The sequence below is a fragment of the Dermacentor variabilis genome, chromosome 1 (genome assembly GCF_050947875.1).
Source record: "Dermacentor variabilis isolate Ectoservices chromosome 1, ASM5094787v1, whole genome shotgun sequence".
NCBI classification, from domain to species: Eukaryota; Metazoa; Arthropoda; class Arachnida; order Ixodida; family Ixodidae; genus Dermacentor; species Dermacentor variabilis.
In genome coordinates this window covers 139,599,299-139,623,994 of record NC_134568.1, presented here as the reverse complement: position 1 = coordinate 139,623,994, position 24,696 = coordinate 139,599,299, and the positions used below count along the sequence as shown (strand labels likewise).

The 24,696-nt window shown below is 41.2% G+C and overlaps 1 protein-coding gene across 4 annotated transcripts in view; it reads left to right on the top strand.

Annotated features, from left to right (window-relative positions):
• Nak (Numb-associated kinase) overlaps positions 1 to 24,696 on the top strand; it is a 125,018-nt gene that overhangs the window by 47,232 nt on the left and 53,090 nt on the right. For 2 of the 4 annotated variants that reach the window (XM_075696111.1, XM_075696090.1), the window contains exons 8-12: positions 2,130 to 2,233; positions 2,378 to 2,460; positions 5,437 to 5,618; positions 12,224 to 12,280; positions 22,095 to 22,112. In XM_075696111.1, coding sequence (XP_075552226.1) covers positions 2,130 to 2,233; positions 2,378 to 2,460; positions 5,437 to 5,618; positions 12,224 to 12,280; positions 22,095 to 22,112 — 444 coding nt within the window. The remainder of the gene's footprint in view (positions 1 to 2,129; positions 2,234 to 2,377; positions 2,461 to 5,436; positions 5,619 to 12,223; positions 12,281 to 22,094; positions 22,113 to 24,696) is intronic. The other 2 variants (XM_075696097.1, XM_075696104.1) reach the window with 2 other exon arrangements.

The following is a 24,696-nucleotide window of genomic DNA, read 5'->3' as shown; positions in this document are numbered from 1 at the left end:
ATTCTTGTCTTTATAGATTGCTTTTGCCAGTTTTGCTCACCCTTAACTAAAAGTACTTTCTTTTTATCTCATATAGGTTTTGAATGAGCATGGGTCTAATTTTTTTTTTTTTTTTTACCATGTAGTATGCCAAATCGCGCACCTGTACCTTATGATAGTTGTTTCACTTTTAACCACTCCGGCCTTAGCTGCCAAAGGACAGCTGGCAGTATTGCATGAATGAATTCAGTGCTCACCTATTCAAGGCTACATGTTTGCTTTCTGTTCTGAGGAAACTGCTTTCTAGTGTTTCATTATTGTTTGTGCTAAATAACGTTTTTTTTTCTCTGAACAAAGTTGTCATTGTTTTATTTCCATTTGACTTTTAGGCAGTCAGCGAGCAGGGTAGAAGAATCATGTCTCCACTCCAAAGACATGCTTTTGATGCAGCTCAGCAAAAGTCCTCGCAGACAAATACCTTGTTATACAGCTAAAAGATCTCATCACACGTGCAACAAATATTGCTCTAATGCGGCATAAGTAAGAGGTGGCAGAAAATCGTTAAAAAAAAAAGGGAATGGCACGCGAGTGCGCTTCACCAACACGCAGCCGGTCGGCCGTACACTGCGCCCTAGTATGACTGCTGACAGCGGCAACGCCACCGTTGTCTGAAAACAGTCCTCGCTCCTGTCGGCGGATGGCGGACTAGCCAGTATTCTAGGGACCATAGTCGAACTAGCCAAGCCGCCGCATGCGTACGCCGCTACATTCAAATGGTGCCCTCGGCGTGATCGATGGGTGCAGCTATAGTGCGCAGCAGTCAGGTGCAGCTATAGTGCGTAGCAGTCGGGGAATGCCAATCGCGCCACAGCTTTCTTCGAGGGTGTTGCGGGAAAGCTCACCGCCTGTCATCGGAGCACACGTGGTTTGGGGTGGGGGAGTTCGATATATCCATTTTACGACCGACCCCATTTGAAATAAAAAATTAAAAATGCGTTCGATTTTCCAGTTTATATAAAAAGTGTTCGATATATGCAATAATTCGATATATCTGTGTTCGATATATCGAGGTTAGCCTGTAGTAGGCTCATTGGTGTGAAAGAGTTGTGGAGGCAAGCTGAAGCCCTAGGGAGCCATAGCAGCGACAGTTTATTGGAGCTTTCCAGCCATGATGGTGATGGTCCAAGGGAGCGGCAGGATAGTGTGGCTGCTCCTGCCGGGTGCACTAGCGTTGTATGTGCAAATCTGCCACTTAAACCAGAATATAGGGCAATTCTAAATATATGCCAATTGCTTGCTGTGATGTTAAAAAAAAGGAAAAACATTTTGCAGTAAACTATACATATATACGTTATTTGGTAAATTTGCTCATTCGTCATGAGGTAATGCATCAAAAATGAAAAATTGTTGAACGGATGTACCATTCAAAATTGCACAATGGTCATATAGGAAAAAAAGGAAAAAAAAAAACTTTTTGTTAGTGTGTGTGCCTTCCTTCTCCCATCCTTTTTGGTTGCAAGATGTCAACCTCTCAAATTTTGGAGGTGAATCCGGTGTGTGCATAAACACTACATTTATCTTGACAGTGATAGATTAGTCTTTCAAGCTTTCTATTGTTGTTTTTTCCTTCAGTGTAGAGGGATTGCTTATTACTGGAGAGTGGAGAGAACTAATTAGTGCAGATTTATGTCTGCAGTTCAATTTCCTGCTAAAGCAATGAAGTCTGTTTATTATAAATTAACCTGTTTCATTGGTAGGAAGCACATTTGCATTATTGCCAGTAAATGTGCATTTTGGCTATTGTAAAAATTACATTCGTTACAAGTTTGTGAGCATATTTCATGTACAAGAGTGCAATATGAGAAAATTCCTTTTTGTAAAAAAAATGCATTAGAAAAATAAGGTGATCTTAGGGGCTAAATTTTTTGTTATTCATAAGCATATGAAGTAATGGAAAATGAAGCCAGAGAAAACATAGGGGAAGTTCATTGCTACATTTAATTGCAATGTAGAGATAGTAAGGTAAATGGAAAAGTGCATGAAGGGATAACTTGCCATAGATGGGGGACTGAATTCACAGCTTCAGCATTCTTCTGTGTTATTTTCTGTGACTGAATGTCCCTGAGCTATTCCTCACTTTTCTTTTATAGGTTACATGTTGGAAGTTCAGCCTGAGAAGAGACCAGATATCTTCCAGGTGTCCTATGTGGCATTTTCACTGGCAGGCAAAGAATGCCCTGTTCAAAACCTTCATGTATGTTTTAGCATTCTTCATCACTGACTTGATCTTTTAATTTATCCCTATTACTAGCACATTTATGTCTAATGGTATTGGTTTTACGCTGTTATAACAGGATAACTAATGGAAATATACCTTCATTCCTTTTTACGCATGTAGAATTCATCAATTCCAAATATTGAACAGCTTCCAGTACCTCAGTGCGACAGTGAGGGCAGAATGTCATCATCAAAGCCTCCAAGGTAGGGCTTGTCTTTGTTTATACTGCCTTCTGAAAAGGTAGCATGTGTACTGCTTAGGTTTATACACATGCATGATGTGTATATGGTGTATGATAGTACTTTAACCTGTGTGTGCAATGTATTGAATAGTGATATTGATGATATTCTTAATACCAAAAGCACTTTTTACTGCAGAACATAATGCTTTGGAGAATGTGCTACTTCACCTGCAGGTTTGTGTACCATGGGGAAGCTTCTTTGTAGCATTGTTAATACACTCGAACCTTGTTATAACAAAGTTGAAGGGGCATCCAACATTATTTCGTTATGTTCGTTGTCACATCCAATTTTTTTGTCATTTCTTGTAATACTCTGGAATCTCAATAAATGGAAATCGCTTAAACGGAACTGCTTCTTAAACGGAACACCACGGTTGGTTGGTTTTGTATTCATGCAATTGTATTCAGCTTTGTCTCTCAGTAAATGGAACTCCTGATAAACGGAACCAATTTCCCTGGTCCCTTGAGGTCCCGTTTAAAAGAGGGTCCACTGTATATGCCCAATGGGATGCACAATTCTGAATATAAAAATAAGGTGGCTTTGTGGCCCATGGAACTGCTACATGGCCATGCATACAATGAAATTTGAATAAGAGAATAAAAGAAGCTTCGGCATGTGCAACACACGACTTAGCACCTGATGCAACAGCCTATAGGTTCTTGTTCCATTGTGATAGTCTTTTGTGTCTGCTTTCCACTTGGCTTTTTGTGGTCGAGTAGCACATGGCACACAACACAGTGCTCGGTGGTGTGATCGAGGAGACAAGTGAACTTTATCGCGCCTGCTTGGCTCGGCGGGCACATGGCCTCTGAGATTGCACCGATGCCAATGCAATCTCAGAGGCCATGCGCAGCTGCCAGTATGTGTGACGCGCTGCAGGGAGAGGGAGAAGTGAATACAAAACCTGGGCCTCATCCCCGAGATAGCGCCGGGGAGATCTCTGAGGCCAGGCCCAGCTGTGGCTGCCTGCGCAGTGTGCCCTAGAGAGAGAGAGAAGTGAATGCATTAATCTAGCACCGCTGTGCGTAGCCGCGCAGCAAGGCCAGACTTGCACAGGCTCGCATGCGACGCCTGGGATTACGTTGGGGAGATCTAAGGCTAAGCCCAGCTGTGCCTGCCTACATGACTTGACGCGCAGTACAAGTGAATGCGCTAATCTTTTGTACCACCACGCATAGCCGTGTGGCGGGGCTCGCGCAGCCGGTCACGTGTAAGCAAGGTCAGTGGAGAAGTGCCATAGTGAACTGCTGCTTGTGCGCACTTGCGCACATACGCGCTGCAGTGTTGCTCAAAGACATATTCAATGTGGCGACGCTGGATTTTTGAACTGCTGCGACGAACAAGTGCCGAACCTTGCGGAAAGCGATGTACTCGGCGTGCAACGGTCGGGTACTTTTTGCTTTTGGAGACGAATCTAGTTCGTTATATCTATCAGCAGGACAATTCCACATTGTTAAAATGAGGTTTTAAATATATATGAATCTCTATGGAGATTTCAAATGAAATTTAATTTACTTCGTTAGATCTATTATTGCGTTATATCCCATTGTTATAAGGAGATTTGAGTGTATTCTGTTTGGGTTAACACTGCACAGTGCTGCTTTTTGTGCACTTGTTGGTAAGTAAAATGTAGTAATGTGAGCATGAGGCCTTCAGCACATTTTGCCCTGCATTTTGGTGTGGCAGGAAACTTTGACGGTGGATGTTGCATTTCCATGAGTTTCACCTCTTTTGCCACATGGCTGCGCGAGAGAGAAAGAGCATGTGCACAATTACCTTGTTCTCATAACCATTACATGCTGTGGTCAGCTTTCAACCTGTGTTTGCATAATGTGCTGTTGTTGCAATAACAGGGTAAGAGATTAGGGTTGCCACCCGGCTAGATTTCCACTGGAACACTGCTTTTTCCCTCATGGTGCTGGCTGCCAGTCTGAACATTAAAGCAGCATGCCATCTGCCTGTTTTCCAGTTCTCCCTAAATCGGCACATAACTTGCATTGCAAGCCCTCTGTCCAGCATTCGTACCTAACAAACAACTGAATTGTCAGTAAAGGATTCATTCCTATCAACAATGATGTGACAGGGCACATGCTGAAAAACTAGTACATATATATTGGTGGAGGGCCTGTGAATTAAGTTGATAACAGTGCTCATCCTTGTCTGTTCTTTTGTTTGTCTGCCACTTTGTGCTAAGTTACCGTAGTCGGAATACAAGACAAACTAGCACAACAGTTGGTCCTCCTGAATGATCCATTCCTAATTAGTACTTCAACTGTTTACTGTTGTACACTATGGTGTAATCCGAAGTGGCAAGACTGAGCGGTCCAGGGTTCACTTTTTCTTCTGAGGCTGTTCCTATGAGTCTATCCACAACTTCTGCTTCTATCCTATGTCTTCTCAGTGGCCACCCACTACTGGCACTTTTAGTCAGTTGACATGGCCAGTTTGGGCTATGAGCAAAATAAACTCGCATTGTTTGCCCTTGGACATTCTTGGACTGCGGAAACAATGCTCAGATGTAGGCCATTGGCTTTACCCGCTCATCGTCTTGAAAAATTTTGAATGTGTACCAAATTTTGTATAAAGCCTTTCAATAAATTTCAGTCATCCAATGTTTGTAGTCTCTGTGCAGCAACATAATTTCATCTTGTTAGTGTTTTTTAATACAGTATTTATACTAAACACTTTAATCCCCTCACCTAAGGGGCCGACTCCATAAGAGGTGCAATTGGCAAGGTAACATTTGTACACTAGTTTCCCAGCTACATGAGCTGTAAGGTTGGATTTAAGATGTATTTAAAACTGGACTGTGTATCTGATATATTGAGAAACAGAACTTGAGCATTGCATATTTTTGGCTGGAGTGGCATTCACTCAACCTGTTCTACAGTTAGAGGCATTATTTGCATTGATCTTTTGTTATCGTTTTTGCTGCAGATCATTGCAGGTACCAGTTGTGGAAGGTACATCAGTAGCTCCTCGACAGCGGCCCAAGGGGTCGCAAGCCCCACCAGGTGTCGGTGGGCTGCCCCTCATCCCCCAGAATGCTTTGCCATCCTCTCGCCGCCCCACACCTACCACTCCACAGCCACAGGTGCCCCCTGCTACACCAAACCCTGGTGAGAACACACTTTTTTTTGTAAATTAAATGTTTTCTTTGCTATCAGGTGTAATACCTACATAAGGTGTCCCAGCTAATGCTAGCCAAGCTGTGCAATGCAAAAATAAAATGAAAAAAAAAAAAAACGCCATGCAAGATATGATTTTAAGATATACTGCATTGCTCAGTCGTAAGACCTCTGTCGACTGAACGCTGCAAGTCTTGTAATCGTATCTTGCACAGTGATGTGTTAATCTTCATTTCCTTTGAACAGCATGGCGAATGTTAGCTGGGGAACATGGCATGCATTTTTTGTTGATAGAATAACAGGTGGGTCATGTCATGTTGCAAAGTAATTTCTTAACATTTGAATACTATAACGAAAACTTAAGTGTTTAGCATACTGGACTGTGTGTCTTTGTGCCTCGTTTGTCTTTGCCTTTTCCTGTCCAAAATTTTAACCTTCGAATGGTGCCATTAGTTTGCAGTGTAGTACTTGTTTTTGTCGGCTTTTCTTGTGGGCCCTGCCCGAGCTTCCTGTGAATTGTGTGAACTGATTTTGTTGAATATATTAGCAGTGTGCACCTTGCATGACTACCAGAAGCAAAAATTAATATTGTTTGTTTTATAAGGTTTGATAAAAACTTAAGACCCATTGTAAGAAAGGTGCCATGTGCTTGGGCTTTGCCACATGGTCTTTGGCCTTGCCTGGATCTAGAATTTGTTTTTATGGTATGTAGAGTCGTGAACAAAATTCTGGAGACCACAGATCCTGTGAAAAATTGCTTTTGTCACAGTCTAGGCATGCAGGCTGCAATAAAGTGATGCAGCCTGGTGTAAAATGAAACCAGTTTTTTTCTATGAGCCACATGGGCTGTGCATTCCTCCGTGCCAACTGCTTGAAGTTCACATGCAAGGTTGGAACTTCTGTGCCATTTATACACTTTGTGTCACTGGAGATATTCTGTGCTGCTCTCTTTTGCTGCATCTGAAGTGTGCGATAATGAACTCGATTCCCCTATAATATGCAAATAATATTTAAATTGTTGGCCAGGTGACACTAGTGCAACTACTCTTTCTCTTTTATTCCTCAGTGGCCTGTGAACCAATGACAATGAGTTTAAAGAATGGAATTCAGATAGCATAGAATGTCTACTGTGACATGCAAAGCTTGTTTTTTTTTTAAGTTTTATTTTCTCCAAGTTTGTCTTATCAGACTTCGACTCTGGTTTGAATTCGTTAAATTTCCCCCTTTCTTGAGTGTGTAGAGGAAGCCTGATCGAAGGCTTGCACATTGATGTAGTTTGCTGTTCTTGCGCTGCTGATTTTTAAGTCCACACATAGGACTACTTTTGGCTATTTTCTACTAATCTGTTAGATCTGCATATGCATTATTTAGAGGAGATGTCAGCCACCGTACGTGGAGGACCAGAACTTGTGCACCAATACCCTCAATCGATCTTTTTTCTGCTTATATCTAATGTTAAGGCATTTTTCTTTGCTTTTCACTATGCATAGTCGAAATTCGTTATAAAGAAAGGGATATAACAAAATAATGGATATAATGATGTTATTCTAGCTCCCTTGTTCAATTTCATTATAACTATATTTTACTGCATATGCTAGTGGCGTGCCAGTGATCCATTTCTTTGGCTACCTGTTAGTATAGATGTGGCCCCTGCTGTGCTTGATTTCGGGGTTAACCTCCTTATGCAGCTGCAATTCTTACTTTGTATGTCTCGACAACTTTGCCAATCAGGAAAGGTTTTTATGGCTTTGTTCAACTTTTCATACTCCATGGCGCTAAAATTTTGCATCTTGGTTGGAATAGTGTGTGCAGTTTTTACAGATCAATTAGATTGTGCCACAGACAGATATCGCACACGTGCCACAGAAATACCAGCCACTGCAGTAGTAAGGATATTCTGGTTTTAGAAGAGTTCACAGGAAAGAAACTGCGAAATATAGTCATGCTCACTTATAACTGTTCAAATGCCAAGGGAATGACATTATTACTGATAATTCTCGTAAGTGGCTTGTGCAGAAAAGGCTGTGAAACATTTTTAATTTAATGATTAGTGTGCACATAAAGCAGGTAACAGTATCCACTGTCTTACAGTAAAAAATTTCTAAGACCACTATGTTGACTATGTACTTGATGTATGTGCATTTGTGTGAAAAAATTTTAGTAAGGTAAACCCTCTGGGAAAATAGGATGATGCCAAGCTGCCAGAGAACAGGTAAAAAAAAAACTCTTATGTTGTGGAGTACCTGTGTGATAGAAGGGGTTGAAGGTTGACAGTCGAAGCGTGATGCCCTCTGGTATGCCAAGGGTCACAGCACTCCGTGGCCTTCATTCTACGAGATTCTCTGACAGTGAATTCGTAAACAAAGTGGCAAAATTATCAGCTGTTTCAAGGAGTTGGATGTCAATATGATGTGCTGTTTGTGCTCTGTCTTGTTCTTTTTCATTACGTTCAGGAAAAATGCTATTTAGGGTTTTTAGATGAAACATGCATGTTTGCTTGATATTTTTCTTTTGTCTGGTTGTCTTATATGTCATGTAGGAATATTCAAACTGCACGGAATCGAAAATTTTATTCCTGAAAAAATTAAATGCAAGCTTCAAACTTTTCTGCTCATTTTAATATGCTTAGCAGTAAATTAGTTCTGTGCATTTTTTATGCTGTCCACAAACAAACAAAAAATCTAAAAAAATTCTAAACATGGCCCAATTCAGAAACATTTTCTAACTTTGATGCATCTTGGCGCATTTTGTATTTCACAAAGGAACTTGAAAAAAAGTGTCAAACATCGAACTTTCTCTTGGCAACATCTATGCCAAATATTATCTTCCTAATGAAACACAAGGGAAGAAAAGAAAGTTAAATAAACAAGTTTTTTCAAAAAAAGGTAATTTTCATAACGTAAAATAAAAAAAATATTCAGTTCCATTTTTTTTAAAATTTGGATGGAAGTCCGCTTATGTCGGGCAAAACATGGGTGCGCAAATGTTTCCTCATTTGCTTTATCATAAAATATAACGGGCCAAAGTTGCCCATGTTGAGCATACTGGTTTTAGTGCCGCGATGACTCGTTCCGTGTTGTTAACATTTATCCTTTTAAAAAAAAGAAAAGGCGACGGTTGTCACAAACGAAGGAAAATTTACCTGGGCTTTTTATTGTGCCAAGAACAGAGAGTATATTTTCTCCGTTTTCTCGGATGCAAGAGAAAACAAACTCGACACTACTTGGGGTACTCAAATAGATTTACTTTGTGTCCGTTGCAGTTGGTATTTAAAAGGGTTTGATCACCGTCAGCTGGCTAGCGGCAGTTCTCGCAACGGACAGCGCATGTCCGCTTGACTGATTGCGGGCACATATCCACACATGCCGTGAGTGAATTCCCGGCACATGTGGCACTGACTTGCACTCCACTGACTTCTGCTAACGATGCTCCTCAATGGCTGCAGCAGACGCATGAAGCAGGGCCACATTCTTGAGGTTGACGCTAGGTTGGGACACCATCTCATGTGCCGACTGAATGGAGGCGGCGCTTCCAGACCTCAGGTTGTGCAGGGCAGCTTCGTGCTTAGGGAGTCAACCTCTGCACTCTCACAGGCATTCTTCCCATGCCCTGTAGCAGAAAATGTTCACCTCGCGGACATATACTTGGAGTGGGACAACTCATACGGTTGGCACCTATTGTTAAAATGGCTTGCTGCACCATCGCCGACGTACGTTACATGACAGTACGTGGGTGCTTTTTCATTTAATGCTTCTTGCACTCTACCTAGGGCATAGCAGGTGTGCGCTTCGTTGTGATGCATGTTGTCGCTTATGACAGCAAAGCTGTGTGTTGCTTACTTGTCATGGCGACACAGGTGAAAATAGAGATTTGTTTTTTGTGCCATGGTGCTATTGTATTTCATTTGAGAGGAGGACAATCCAGTTTTGCGCAACATCCAAATGCAGAACAATGCTTCCGTGCTGCTTTCACTTCTTGCCTCATGAATAGCCACGGCTTGACTTCGGCGTAGGTATACGTGAGGAATCCATTTGGTCACCCATTTGCCGAGCTATTTCACAAAAAGGGTTGGAGACATCTTCTTGATCAAGTCACCACTTCCCCGAACAGCAAATGTGACCTCGTCCTCGTCGACCATTCCCAGACTGGCCAAAGTGAGTCTTTCACTCCATGGGCAGCATTCGCATTCACGTAACACACAATCTGCGGTTGGGGAGCCATAAAGGCACAATGCTTTCATTCTTTCCAATGACATCTCCATGCCGATTACATTCTCAAGTGCGGAGACACAAAGGTTGGCATTAGTGCAATAGACACAAACCTCTTGTTATGGTGTGAGCAGCACCCATTTTGGACACAGGCTGTATAACTTTGACAGGGCGATGGCACTTCCAAGGTGAGCTGCTTTGAACATATGGAACGTCTCACAGATAGAACATGTCAGACTGATTTAAGACATGCTCTGTCTAGCCATTTGGGGTGGCTGACACAACGTCCTTCTTGTTCGGGTTCAGCTGAGAGCACCGAAGTTCGTCCTTGGTGAAGTAGTCGAGCGCAGCTTGTATATCCGATAGGCTTAACCTTGACCTCGTGTACGTATCAAAATGTGACCACATTACATGCTTCTCGCGCCAATATCGGGCCTTTCTGAGCATGTAAATTGTGACAGCTGAGATTGCCTTTTGAACGCGTTTTTCAAATTTATGGTCGCGCGATGGTTAAGAGACGGAGGCGCTCTCAGTAGAACCATGAAGCCTGGTACGCTTGCTTCAAGTTATTTAACCAGCCAGCGCGTGCACAACATTCTATTGCAGACGGTTCAGGTGTACTGACGCTTCTGTATGCAGTGCTTAGTTGAGGATATCTTCGTCACCACAACGCTTTCAATCTCTGCCCATTTTCTCTTTCCGCAAGATCGTCTGCTGCGTTTGTGAATGGAAGATGGTGGTTTCAATGGTGGAACATCAGAAGAAAGGTGGACGTATCTGTTCAAGTCGTCAATCGCTTCTTCCTGAAGGAATGCCTTGTCTGCTTCATCACGGGTGTCACTAGATGAAGACAGGATTTCCTTGAGGCGCCTAAAGCAGTGCCGGCAGACCTCGTTGGTGTCATGAATATCCTGTCTCTGGCAGTAGCTTCTGCAGGGAGGCAACATCCAAAGCATTTATGCAACAAAAATTGTTTTTCTTAGCAATCTTAGCGCGCCAGCGTCATGCTACGAGGTGGTTCCATAGTAGCATGCACTGTCACCTGGTCATGACGTCATTACTAAGGCATGTGGTGAGCACATTCACTGATACCATATACGAAAGAAAGGGCTGGCATGGGCTTTGGACCCACTGCAGATTTGCTACTTTGGCTGCACTGCCACCGCTTGAGAATGCACTGTGCGCGAGTCACGCGTTCCTGTGTTTATGCTTCCTTTCTGAACAATGAGCAAAGCACCCGGTAGAAGTGCTTCATCTGCTGCTGCTGCTGCTAAACGAGCTGCCGGAGTCGAGGCTCGGCGCCGCCGCCGAGAAGACCCTGCCATTCATATTCAAATTGTTTGCCTCAGTATATCGCGAATTCAAAACACTTAAACTGCTGTGCTCAAATTTTACATTAGGCAGTATCGTAATCATTGGTAAATTTTTTAAATGGGTTCACCTGGTTTTCACGTAGACGTTGCACACACTTCTTTTATGCGCTTTGACAGTCATTAGTTGCTGAAGTTGGTCATCAGTCTCTCAGGAGACCTTACAGGCAGGACAGCAAGCAACAAACACTAACCAGAAGACGCAGACGCCATATTGCCTTTGAGAAAAGTGTAAAATGTGTGACGATCTTGTGTGTGTGAAAACTCAAAGGCAAACTAAAGAATACAGTAAAATATCAGTAGGTAACAGCTAAAGGCAACGTATTGTTCAAATTGCGTGCAGTAAAAAATTGTTCTGTATTTTCCATGTTCAAAAGTGTGAATTGCAAGGGCTATGTCCAGCAGCACTGCCACAGGTGTGCTTTGGTTCTGTAGCCTACGCTTCTTAGCCATGAAAAGTTGTCTGCGAGTACAGTGTGTTTGAAAAAATTTTGAGTAAAATATTTATGGTTCAGTTTTCTGTTAGAGCTACTGTTCATTACAGGTGAACCTGCTTCAGCATTAGGAAAAGCATTTGAATTTTTTTGCTAGCACAAAAATCATATATGCAGAAGTTCCTATTGATTTGTAATATTGCTTAAATAGGAAGTTAATAATGTTACCTCTACACAAATGATGTTTCCAAAAGTATTTCTTCTTGTAGAACATTGTAGAACATGCACCCATTGCAAGTTTTCAGATTGCCACTGGTAAAATTCTTGATCCTGTGTGCATGTTTTTCCCTCCTCAAATTTAAGTAATACTTATGAGCATTGCGACAGTTCTTTTGGATGCTCCTTAGTATGCACAAGGGCTGTAACAAAGAAGGTTTTATAGCAATTGCTATTCTTTATTGAAGCCAAATTCAGTTGTGCAATTGTTATTAGTGGCCAATTGTGCCCTAAGCGTGCCATGCAAAATTGAAGAAATGCACTGGAAGCCTGCTTAATGTGACATTGCAACTCTTTCATCGGTACAGGAAGTGATCCTAAAGAGGAAACAGTTACACCAGACATTTCAAGTCATCAAAGTGAAGGTCAGCTGGATATCCAAGCGTTTTTTTTTTTCTTTTTTTGGTTGTGTGGCAAATTCTGTTGTGTTGATTTTTTTATGGAAACATATGGGTTATCCCAACTAAAGCTGAATGTAATTCTAAAGACATGCAGGAGTGTACTTGAGTGGAACCAACTTTGTGTTTCTGCTAGTTGCATAGAGCATGAGCACCATCTGGAAAGACTGGTGCTATTGTTGCATTGGAAGTTGGATTGCGCCACACTACTCTGCTGCAATGAGAGCGCCAGAAGCTTGAATGAGATGGTTTTATCATGCAATTTAGATGCATTCCTGTCTTTTTTTTTTTAAGAAAATAAATATTGCACCTCATAGCAACATAAGAAACACTGACTTTCATATTAGCAGTGAAAAAGTAGTTTGGAACTGCCAAGATACTTTTAGCACAAACGGCTGACTGCAAAGACTGCCAAGTCAAGGCTTGGTTCTTTTTTTTTTCAGTTTGAGTGTCTGTTTAGGATGCAGCGACAAACTGCGCTCTACAAAAGTAACTTGGCCAGAGCTTTTTGCTGTATGCATAAGTGGACCTGAACTTTTAATGTTCAGATTCATAATTCTGGCATTCTTGTTAGCTTTAGGCTGGTGAATTATAAAAGATTGTGCTCATTAATGACATTGACTACACTTTTTTTAAGGAATCTAGTGTTGTGAACAAAAGGTCTTTAGCATGCTTTCTTAGTAGCAGATAGAATAAAGGCCTTGGCTAGGCTTTCATGCAAGCAGCACATACATTACGAAGTCACTTGCACTGTACAAAGAAAAAATGTAGCCACTCCCGTACCTTTTCAGAGTTCTTTATTTATTGATAGTCATGGTATTTTTAGAGCAAAGAGCTACAGCAAGGCCGCAATTTTATAGCGATGCCTTTTCCCAATGCTAATGCCTTTCGGCGCTTTTCATGAGTGGCTGCCTGGGACTCCGCCCGGGGCAGAGTCTCTCTTGACCAATCACGAATACGAAAAGCGCCAAAAGGCATTACTATAAAATCACAGCCCAAGTTTTGTCTCTGTTACAAAGTGCCAAGTACCAGGCAAAATCCTATTTGGTGCATAATCAAATTGTATGCATGGAACACTGATACACAGCTGTATACAGAGTGGCCCAGCTAACTTCAGCCAAGTTTTTAAAATATGAGGGTGCATTATAGAAGGACATGACTAAAAGCATGTCAGTCACTGTATGGGGAGAAAATCAAATTTTCTAAAATTCTGTTTAGTAGCTTCATTAATTTGGCAAGCCTATAAGGTTAAAGGAAAACATTCCATGAAGAGGTCTAGTCTTCTAAGAAACATCAGACTCAGCAGTGGCACCAGTTCCGCCTTTGTTATCCTCGCCAATAGCACCGAAGTGCGGAAAGCACTACGCATTGCATAATGTCAGTTCCCAAAAGTCGGCTTGACTGCAATATAGTGGTGTTACATGGTGAAGCATGCCCGAAGTAGTGTGGTGAAGCATATTATGAGTAAGAAGGGGGAATAGTCACAGGACACAGTCTGTATTCTTTAATTATATACGCCTGCACCCACCGTCTCCTGTCACGGTACGAGCACTGATACACATAAGTGTACCGGCAGGCCTGCAGTGCTATTTCGGACGTGCGTATGGCGATTTGTGTCCTTGGAAGCAGTAAAAGGCATGCATTCATTTCTTCGGACTGCCCGTTATGTCAGACGTTTTCGTGGCCCCTAGGAAGCCCAAAAGATTGGACGTTGACTTTATGTGCTTGTGTCCTGCAATCGCATTGCTTTCAAATGTGCCATGTGGGAATGAACAGCACATTTAGTTTTGTGTACTGCTGCTGAGAAAGTGACAGGGCAGTAGTGCAGGCTTTGGCTTCAAATTTTACGCCAGGAATTGGTCTCTGTTGCATTGCTGAAAGCAAGTTTATGATAGGAATAAGTAGAACAAAAAATGTGAAATTGTAGCCACCCTGTTACTCAGTTACAGTGCAAGAAGCTCAGAAGCGCCTTCATACGTTGCATGAGTGAGAGTACACCAATCGGAGCATGTAAACTGGTATAGCTGTTTTTCTCCATAATTTGCTGGCTTTTTATGCCACAAAAATGATTGCATAATACTTACAGGCATTTAAATAATGCATAATCAAGCTTTTCCTTAACACTTTGCAACCTCGTCATTGGAAGTTTTCTCCAAATTAAGACTTACAAAGGTTAATTAATTATTCTTGACTAATAAAAATGCAGCTAAGTAAAATTTAAAAAATGGTCTGACTTGCTCTATAGAGTCAGTGCACTTTAATATGCCTTATAGCACACTTAAGTATTTTTTATTTTGGCCAAAGTTAGCTTGGAAAGCCGTGAAACCTTATACTCAATATCTTAATCGCCTGTAAATTTTCTAGCGTGCCTAATTAATACTTATAACCAGATGATTAGTAACTTAACGGCTAAGGCATTTCAGTTGAAGTTAAGGAGATATTACCAGAGATAACCAAGTTATCTCTGATAATAGCAGAGCAGAGTTTGAATCTGTTTTGCTGTCATCTTTGGAATCATAACTCGAGTTCTCATCACTAAAGTGAAGTGCGGGTGCAGCATAGTTTCGAGCACGACGCTTTTCTCGTGGCGCAGCAGCATGGGGCGACGCCATGGGAGCGATTTTCGATAACTGCACAGTGACACCGGCAGCGCCCCTTGTCGGGATTTTACGAGAGAAGCGACACCGACACTGTTGGCAATGTTGAAAATGCCAGGTCCGCATGTTGGACATGAGGCAGACCTTCAGAAATATTTTGGCAGAATAAAATGAATCGGACTCCAAACCAACGCTCACTAGGGAACAGCTGGCGTCATTTTTGGTTAATTATCACTGCTCAGCACTGTCCGATGGCAAAGCCAGCGATATAGTTTAATTCTTGACTTGCTGGGAGTCATTTGATTACAAAATTTTGATCCTAGTGCAGCGTAATCGTGAGCGGCAGTCCAGTACTGTCTTAGTGTGGTTTCTTCATAGCCGTGCATTTGCTTTTTGCACAAAAAACTGTAGCGCCATCTGTCAGGCACCAATTTTCTCACTGACAGCAGTAAATGGCATATGCACTGGCGCCACTCGCCGCTCAGGGGTGGGTGATTTGAACGGCACCAAATGTATGCGGACCCTTTACACTATTCTCTCTTAACCTAAGTAAGTCTTTTCTTGGCATCAAGCAGCTGCTGCAAGGTTTTTGGAATGGTATTTTACGACCACATTGACTTAATATTAGCTTTTAGTGTCCCTTTAAAGGGGTATAGATGCCCAGGTGGTCAAAATGAATTGTGAGTCCCCCACTACAGCATACCTCATAATCGGGTCATGGTTCTGGCAGGTAAAAATGCCAGAATTTAATTTTATTTTCTTAAGGAGGGAGTGATGGCAAAGCTGTACTTTATGATGCTTTATGAAGTTGTACTTTATGCTGTAATGTTAGCTTGTTTCAAATAATTGAAGTGGTTGTTTCTTAATTTCTATAGATTTTAATTTGACACCTTGTTCACTATGTGAGAATTAAGAATCTGATTAAGTAATCTGAATCGGTAACTTGGTAGAATAGAAAAAAATGCTTGGGCAAAAAAGAAGCCAACAATTAGTAATTAAATTAGTAGCAACACACAGATGGTTCCATTCACATTGTACGCTAATTTACTTATCAGCTTTCTAACATTTATTTTGTCTGTGTTTTCAATGTGTATTTAAAGAATGAAGAAGCTCCAGCCAGAGGTTTAATTTAATGCCCGATGTTTCTGTATTTGTATTTGTACTTGTGTTTTTAGTGCTAGCCTAATTGAAGTGCTTTGATCTAAAACTACCAGCTGCTTTGTAGAATAGAAAGAGGACCTCTCAGTGGTCACATTTTGTGGAAGACGTGTGTATACTAGGGCTGCTGTAGTCCTTTCCAGCCTTTTCCTACAAGGAGCCCTACTCTTTGTAGTTAGGTTGAGATTTTCTTCATAAGGCTGTATTTTGATGCTTAAAGGCCAACTGCAACGAAATTTCACCTAGGCTAAATTGTCTATAAATGCATAGCATATACTGTTAAAGTAATCAAGTAACCTGGTGGTGAGCAGTAGCGATATGGATATGGCAGAAGTCCCAGAACCATGCACAACTGCTGATCTCTCAGTTGTGCCTATCCCAGGTGCATCACTCGCTCAACATTGCTGGTTGATGGGTGTCTCTTCTGGCGTGCTTGCTCACTGTTTCGCACGCGATTTGATCTGTTTTAAGAATGCCAACATGTTGCGGTGCCATCGGGTGCTTGAACACATACTCCATCACGAGCGATGGCTGTACAGTACACAGTGCTGTCGGAGGAAGGCAGAACACATCTTTCCTGTCCCAGCTTTCAGGGTGCAAGCGTGTACTGTGCCACAGCAGGCAAGTGTGGTGCCAACCAGCCAGCACACACAGAGCATGTAAACTCTACTTAACAAAGCTGCACAGGCTACCTTTCAGGAGCATATGCAGTCACTTACCCATGCAAGATCTGCTTGCCAAACACTCTCTCGGAATGACTTAAGCATACTCAGTTCTGTGAAACTGCATTATTTGTTTCAGGATACCACGCATTTGACAGATCATATGGCCAAAATTTAAACAAATGCGTTCATACTACCATCATAATGTGCGTTCATTAGAGGGCCTGCTTGCACTACCTTTGACTTCCATTAATTTGGCTTTCGCGGGACCAACTAAATTGATGGAATTATTCAGTGTGTTCAATTAAACACGACGCAGAAAAAACATCAAAACACACAGCTGATTCATTTAGCAGTATTTGGCCAATTCTAACACACGCTACAATTAAATGTGTGCCTGATTTCTATGTGTCCAAAGCAGGCCATAAATAGCTGTTTGATGGTATTTTCAATGCATTTGTTAGTTGACGCTGGCATGGCTGGGCTCTGTCGTCCAGGTCACCAATTTGTGGGGGGCGGCGGGAAGAGATAGCTGCCGGCACCATGTTTTAGTTAGGCCAGCTAGCCATAGTGCAGTGAAATCTCGGGAGCAGCCGACACCGTGGCCACTCAGGTCGAGCACACCAGCATGTTCTATTCTCGTGCTACCTGCACATGAACCCATCTTAGCCTGCTTTGGAGGTGATAGTTGCGCCGCTACGCATTCACTGTTCCCTAAGCTCTGCCGAAACACATGGTGCCAGTAACAGGGTTACTATTGGGGTAACATAGGGGTTCTGGCATGTGCATGCTAGCTGGTCAAGTTCAAGTTATCTGGGGAAGACCAATTTTAGGATCTAAATAACGAAGGTTTGGGCCCATAGAAATGCATGCGCGCTGGCTGGGACCTTCAGTTGGGTTCGAATTACCATAAAAATTGAATTAACCAGAGTAGAATTAATGCAGGTATACTGTAAATTTTCATTTGACACCAGTAAAATAAATAAAAATGGCCGACTCAACGGTAGTTGATACCTACGTAATGTGAAGCACTTTGCAAATCAGTGCTGCACAAGGTGTTGACATGCACTAAGCTGGTGGGGTCCAAACGGCCCGATGTGCGCTTTGTCAGTTTGCTATTGCCTAGTGTTTTAAGACCAGTCGCGATGGTGTAGGAAAAGCAAAGTTGTATTCAGGGGCTATATTCTTTAGGTTCGGGGTGCAGCAGCCATAGCAAACAATGCTGGAATATGATGTTGCCAGTGCAAAACAAGTGAAACTGCAGTTTGCATCCAAGTCTCGGCTACTTCTTGCAATCCTTTACTGCAGATGGCGGTAGTTGCCTGTTCGGTCTAGGGTGCCTCAGAGTCCTCCTCACCCAGAGGAAGTGCACATTGAAGCAGCCTGGCTTGGTCTATGTTGATCACCTCAATGCACTCTCATCATCGAGCCTCGACAAAACACGTCGAGGCTCTGCTCATTTAACATAACCAGCCAGATACAGAAAACCAGCTTGACTTGGTGATGGATGCATTAAAAGAACATAGCAGGCGTGGCTCTAGGGCTAGGAGACTTGCAGGACCTGTTTGCTGATAGACAGGAATAGTACAAGCTAGGGATGCAGACATCACAGGCACTGGTTGTCTGTGGTCTAAGTCGTATGTCACATCCGGCAAGTGGTAATGGAATTTTTTTTTTAGTTTCAGTTTCAGTATGGAAAACGTTGATTTTTGCTAGTGTTTTGCGTCACATTCCCTTGTATTTCAAGCATAAAATTTTGCACAGAGTCTACTTCATGTCTAAATTATCTGATACTGGGCTTTTTATGCGGTCAAAAATTTTGTTGTAGTGGACCTTTAATGACTGGTACATAGTTTCATAGCAGTATGTCTGGCACAAATTGTGAGGGTGCTGTAAACATGAACAGCTTTTAGATTGTCCTGTCCACAGACTAAGACCCAATTAAGGCATTCCAACTTGTCTGGGTGAGCCCTGCTTTGTGGTATTAAATTATAGATAGTGCTCAAACTTGTTACAAGCACTTAGAGCAGCACCACCTGCAGTAGCTTATATACAGCGAAGAAAAATGGGCTTTCTGTTCATTCGCCAATTCTCTCATTAACTATGTGCGCTTCCACTATTGCTTATGTGGCACTGTTGTGTATGCATGCTAGCACTTTTTGCTTGTCGCTTGCCAAAATTTGCGAGGTTTTTCATTGCATTTACATGCATGAAAATTTACTACAGTAAGCGAAACTGTCATGGCTGTAACTTTTGAACAAGCTGATTTTGTATGTTGTAATGTTTTTACTGAAGTTTATATTTGTTTAAAATGAACTGAAATGAAAAGTTGTAGACCTCACGCTTGTCGGTATTCAGTCTATCATTGTGTGTTTGTTTTCATATCTTGTCCATATTCATGAATTCTTATTCTGTTATTTCTAGAGAATGTTCATTCTAATTAAGGAATTCATTTGTACCACTGTTTTAAATGCATCTTCATACCCTGAAAAGTTGGAATTTTTGATCGCTTTAGTAGTAGCTATATTAGTATCCATGCATAAAGCATTTCACTTTGCTTGTTACTGAGACCAGCTTACGGCCTGCAGGCATTATTCCAAGCCAAACATGCCTCTGCTGCTCCAGACAGATACCATGCTGTTATTGTCTTTATCTCCACTAGTAAAACTGTGATGGGTAATTCTGGCGACACAAGACTTTTTTACTCTTGGAAGGGGTGGGGTCGCATCTTTTCTATTCTATTCTATTGCAATCGCTATCGAATAAGGCATCACAATGACCTTCCGTTTCAAGTGCCAACAGTGGCAGAAGATAACGCATACAAAAATATGTCATTGCTGAACCTTATCATGAAATCGGCAGAAAGAGAAAATGATGCCCGGCTGAACATGACAGCACATGACTGCATTAATTCACAATATCATCGTTTATTTTTTAGTATTTTCATGCTTTTTTCTCCCTGAAAATCTCAAAGCATTGCCACTGTGCTGTTCTTTTGTACTGTTTGGTATTCCTTGGTTATGTCATTATGTATGCTGGCAACTTTATTGCGTCAAGTGTGTAAACGACGAGTCTTATGACACTTCCTTCCCTGCCTGCCACTTTGACGCCAATGTGCATCATTGGTTGTGACATGTTGAAATCGCAAACACTGCCATGAGTACAGAGATTGGTAAGCAATTGTTCTACACATCAGGGATGTCATACATGAACTCTCTTGATGGGTTTGACCTCTTCCACAGTGCACATGAGCATAGTCGCAGCAGAAGGTTGAGTGGTGTATCAACAATACTGTCATTGATCATTAGTTATGCCAGGCAGCCGACAAAAAAAGCTGCATGTATGCTCCAAATTATACATCAGGTGCATGCTGTTCAGCAGCAATGTGTTTTTGTCTGAAACACAAAATAGGCGACAGCAATGAAGTCTGAACTGGTACTGCCTGCTTAATCCTGTGTCAGCACTGCACTGACATCGGGTTCAACTGGTTTGTGCAAGTGTGCAGTCACCCATTGTCTATTGTGTGTGCGGCTCTGACTTGTTACTAGGTTTGCGACCTATATCAGAACATGATTGTGTGGTTTATCTAAACGCTTCTGAAAACTTCAGTAGAGAATTCCTGCATCACGTATCATGGGTTTTAGGTAAAATGCAATTTATGGAGAAAAAAAAAAGTTTTTGAAAATAGCAAAGGCTATTTGTACTTTCTGCATTCTCTTATGTGTAATAGCTACCTATTGTGAGAAACGTGTAGTGGTATCAATTATAAAGGTATTACAAAATTATTGCCTTGGCTTGTCAATATCACCCAAGTGGGATTTGACAAGGAGACGTGTACGAAGTAAAGTTATCATTTGTTAATAAGCACAGTGAATGCAAGATGTTGCTGTACAAACAGTGAGCACATGGGTCCTCCATTGAACTAATGTTTTTGCTATTTTCTAGCATCAAAGGCGTCAGCACATATAGATGCAAAGCACCCTGTGTGTCCTCCTGCACCACTTCACTCTTTCCATACTATGAAAAATACTATTTTTTAAAGGCTCCAACTAAATTTTTTTTAGTACATCAGGGTTACAGTAACGTGCTATACATCAATAGAAAGTTCATGAAATGTATTTTCCAAGAATATTAGTTTCAAAAACATATCTTGGAGTGTAACATGTGATATAATTTGTAAAAAACAAGCTTTATTGAAAAATACAGGTATTTTTTTAATATTGTGTATTTATTTGGACATACTGCTGGTCCACTTCAGGCCCATGCCAGAGTGAATAAAAAAAAAATATCTAAGCGTAATACAATATCAAGTAGCAAATATCGAATAAACCTTACGCAGTCTTTTCTCACTGTGACAATATTCTGCATCTATGGATTTTCGCATCACATACATGCAAAGGTCATATGATCATCCTTAATCTTTAAGCCACACTATTTACTAGCCTAATCAAAAATACTACTAGCATTAACCACACTTTCTGGTAATCTGTTCCATATAGAAATGTCATAGAAAAATAGGGAAAATTCTGCAATAATGCGACTGGCAGGCTTCCTATAGTTTTTGTATGGTATGTTCTGGGGAAAGCACATGAAGGGCTCCTCTGTGTAATGTTCTCACGATAAGTTAAAGTGACTGTGGTTTAGCTGATAAATATTAATGTGAACACTGTGCTGTGCAAGCGTTCACCTAGGAGGTGCGACTCCTAGGCATGACCTCCACGATTGGGCAGCGCCCGTGACTGTGCACAGCACACCGAAAAATCTGAGGCGATGTGTTGTGACTTGGGTCATGGCCACTAACCACCAGGTGCACACATTGTTTGCTTAGGTGGTGTTTAGAGGCCGCTCATGAGAAAATTATACAATTGCCAGCCATGTGGCATTGCTGAGATTGTTTCGTTGATATATAACTACTCATTTATAACCAATTTAGCCAAAGTGAAATTTGGTTGCAGTTGGGCTCTTGCTTCATTTGTTGTTTCTGGAGCACTGGGCAGCAAATTTTCACAGCTTATAGTGCCTTATGTCACAGGCTAATTTATTTCTACTTTGCTAATTGCCTCACTGTGTAAGGCAGTGAACAAAGATTTGTTAGTTGTCACAGGGCTTTTTCTGCTATAATTCCAGCATGCCATTGCACAGAAATAAAATGTCCACTGTTGCAGAAATTGTGTGAAATCAGAATTCATTGTAGTGGAATTTTACTGTATTACCACTGGCTTGAAGTTTTTCTTTGTTACTATGTTAGATCATAGTTAAAAAGCTGAATCTGACTTGACTGGTGCAGCCACTAGATTTAGGATAAGTTGCAGCTGATCCTTAAGTTGCGTCTAATTTTGGCTTGTTACACTGTTGGCATTTCAGTTCAGGAAGCAGTACCAGGTACGACCTTGGCATGTTCGATTTCTTACAGCTTTATTGCTTGTGTGTGTTCTGGAGCCCTTGTGTGATAGTGCCAAATGAATAGTACGTTCAAATGCAAACTATGGCTTCTGTTTACTGGATCTTGTGACATTTCTGTGCTGGGCAATTTATTAGGCACATAAATATTTCTCTTGATTAATATATATGTGATTCCGGTACACACCAATCACCTTAGTGTGCCAATATTGCAAGACTTTACCATAATTTGGTTTCGTCTTTACCATTGTGGTACTCATGCACTGTGCGAGGAGCTGTGAGGTGTGGTCATGCTTTAACAAAAAACCACATAGGTGTTGCATAGCAGCAGAACAGGTTGGCTTCTAAAGTTGTTCTGTGCCCTGGTTCAGGCATTACTGCTGTTCTATTATGCAGTAGCGTACCCTTTCCTCTTTTTGTTTTGAGTAGCGCTCAAGATGTTCTTTTACAAAAACAGTCTGTTAGAGTGTCTACAAGCCTCGCCTTTGCTTCTCTTCTTTTTTCCAGTAATCTCGAGAACTGTGTGTACAAGAAGACCATTCATATACATGTATTTATGATTCAGTGAGCAAGTGCGTGCAATAAATCAGTGATTGGCTTCAGAGCCAACAACGACTATTGTTATGCAATCCCTAACAGATTTTCTCTCTTGTTCCTCTAGAGCCTTTGCTAGTTCAAGTTCTCACATTTCATGTTTGTCATTGATAGTATATCACATCTGTGTTACAATGATTGTGTTAATGGATAATAATCTTGTCACATCATCAGACATTTGAACAAATTGTCAGACTTGGAACATCTTATGCTTGCCTGCGTCTGCTCTCCTTCCTTTTTTACAAAAGTTGATTGCCAAAAAGCCTGCCATTAATTGTGTGCATTATTATAGGTGTGCTTTACACTGTATTGCCAGTAGGAATTCTTTGAGTAAAGGCAAAACACTGAGAGGAAGAGGATGGGCATTGCCATTGGTGAAATGCTGCACTGTAGTGGCTGTAGTGACACATTGTCTTAAAGCACTGCAAGGCGCCCACTTAAGCTTGCCAAGGATGAGCATTATAGGAACGAGGATGACGGCCTATTGAAGAAAGCTAACGCGGAAAATAGCTAAATTTTTCGAATGGTTTTGTGCATTAGTATTTCTCAGTGTGCCAGTTTCAGCCAAAAATACAAGATTTTCAGCTAAATGTGATGTAGGAACATTTTACACTGCTTTTCGAATTTTGAATGTCTAAATAGCTGAAGAAGCGTCCAGGATTTTTTGTATTGCTTCTAATTAATTAGTTAATTAGTTGCAGCATATAAGCGGGCGCAGTGTCTGTTTTTTTTTTGTATTTTGTAGCTTTCTTGTAAACACAAAAAAAGAAAATTTGCACAAGAGATAGCGTGCCGCAAACAGTTGACATTTATTTTTTAGAATGTGTTCTAAAACAGTGTTATCATGTGATAATTCCAAAATTAAGGAAATATTTAGTGCAAACTAAGAGGGATAAAAAAAATGGACACTATTTGTGGTTGCTGCTAACATGCAGTTAATTTCATCCACATAAAAAGCTTTTTTATTTGGTGCCACCTACTGGGACACAGTGTATGTTAACATGTTAACACAAATTTAATGCAGTGAACTCGTTAAACGGAACCTGAGGGGACCAGGTAAATAAGTTCTGTTTATCAGGAGTTCCATTTACTTAGAGGTTTGTATTGGAAATGCAATTAACAGATCAGCAACCAAAATGCTGTTGTCAAAGGGGTTAGACGTATAAGCTTCCGTGTAGAAGCTGAAACGTCTAGCCCATTCGACAGTACCATTTTGGTTGGTGTTCTGTTGATTGCATTTCTAATATGAATCTGCTTCCCGACCAGATGAGATGTCATCCAATTATTTATTTCACTGAGAGATTGAGCTCAAGGGCACACAAGGCACACAAGGATTGATCTGGAGACCTCCATAAATTGATGTAAAGCTGCCTTAAACATTTTCTTGAAAAGTGTGTTCTGTATGGGAACAAAAAGTACATGCATGGCTGGTTCCAGGCATAATTGGCATTAAAAAAAAATTAAATGAAAGATGTTGTGGGAAGTTGTATTTTTCTAAAAATAATTTGTGTCGAGTGTTAATATACAGTAGAATCTCAGAAATAGCTTAACAGAATTACCTGTTAAAAGGAACAACAGCCTCTAAATGGGTTGGTTTTGTATAACCAAAATTTTTGCAACTATCTTTAAACGAAACTGCAGAAGCAAGCTCTGAATTATTTTCAGAAATAGCTGTTATCTAACTTTTTTTTTTTTTGACACCTGTCTTCTATGCAGAAAATCATGCTTAAAAGTGGTGGCAAGCACTCGAGCAAGCAAATTTTGATAAATCTTTAATGCATCGCCAGTGCAGTCCGGACAGCTTGGCACCACCGCCACTCCCTCTGTAGACAGCTAAGATAAGAATGACCAAAATCGAGTCGGAATGCTTTACAGGGCGCTGTTTGATTATTTGGACTCCACCAGCACAACCTCGTGCTAATTCAATCACTGAGTCGAGCAATAGGAGTGATGTTTTTGCTTTGATACATCT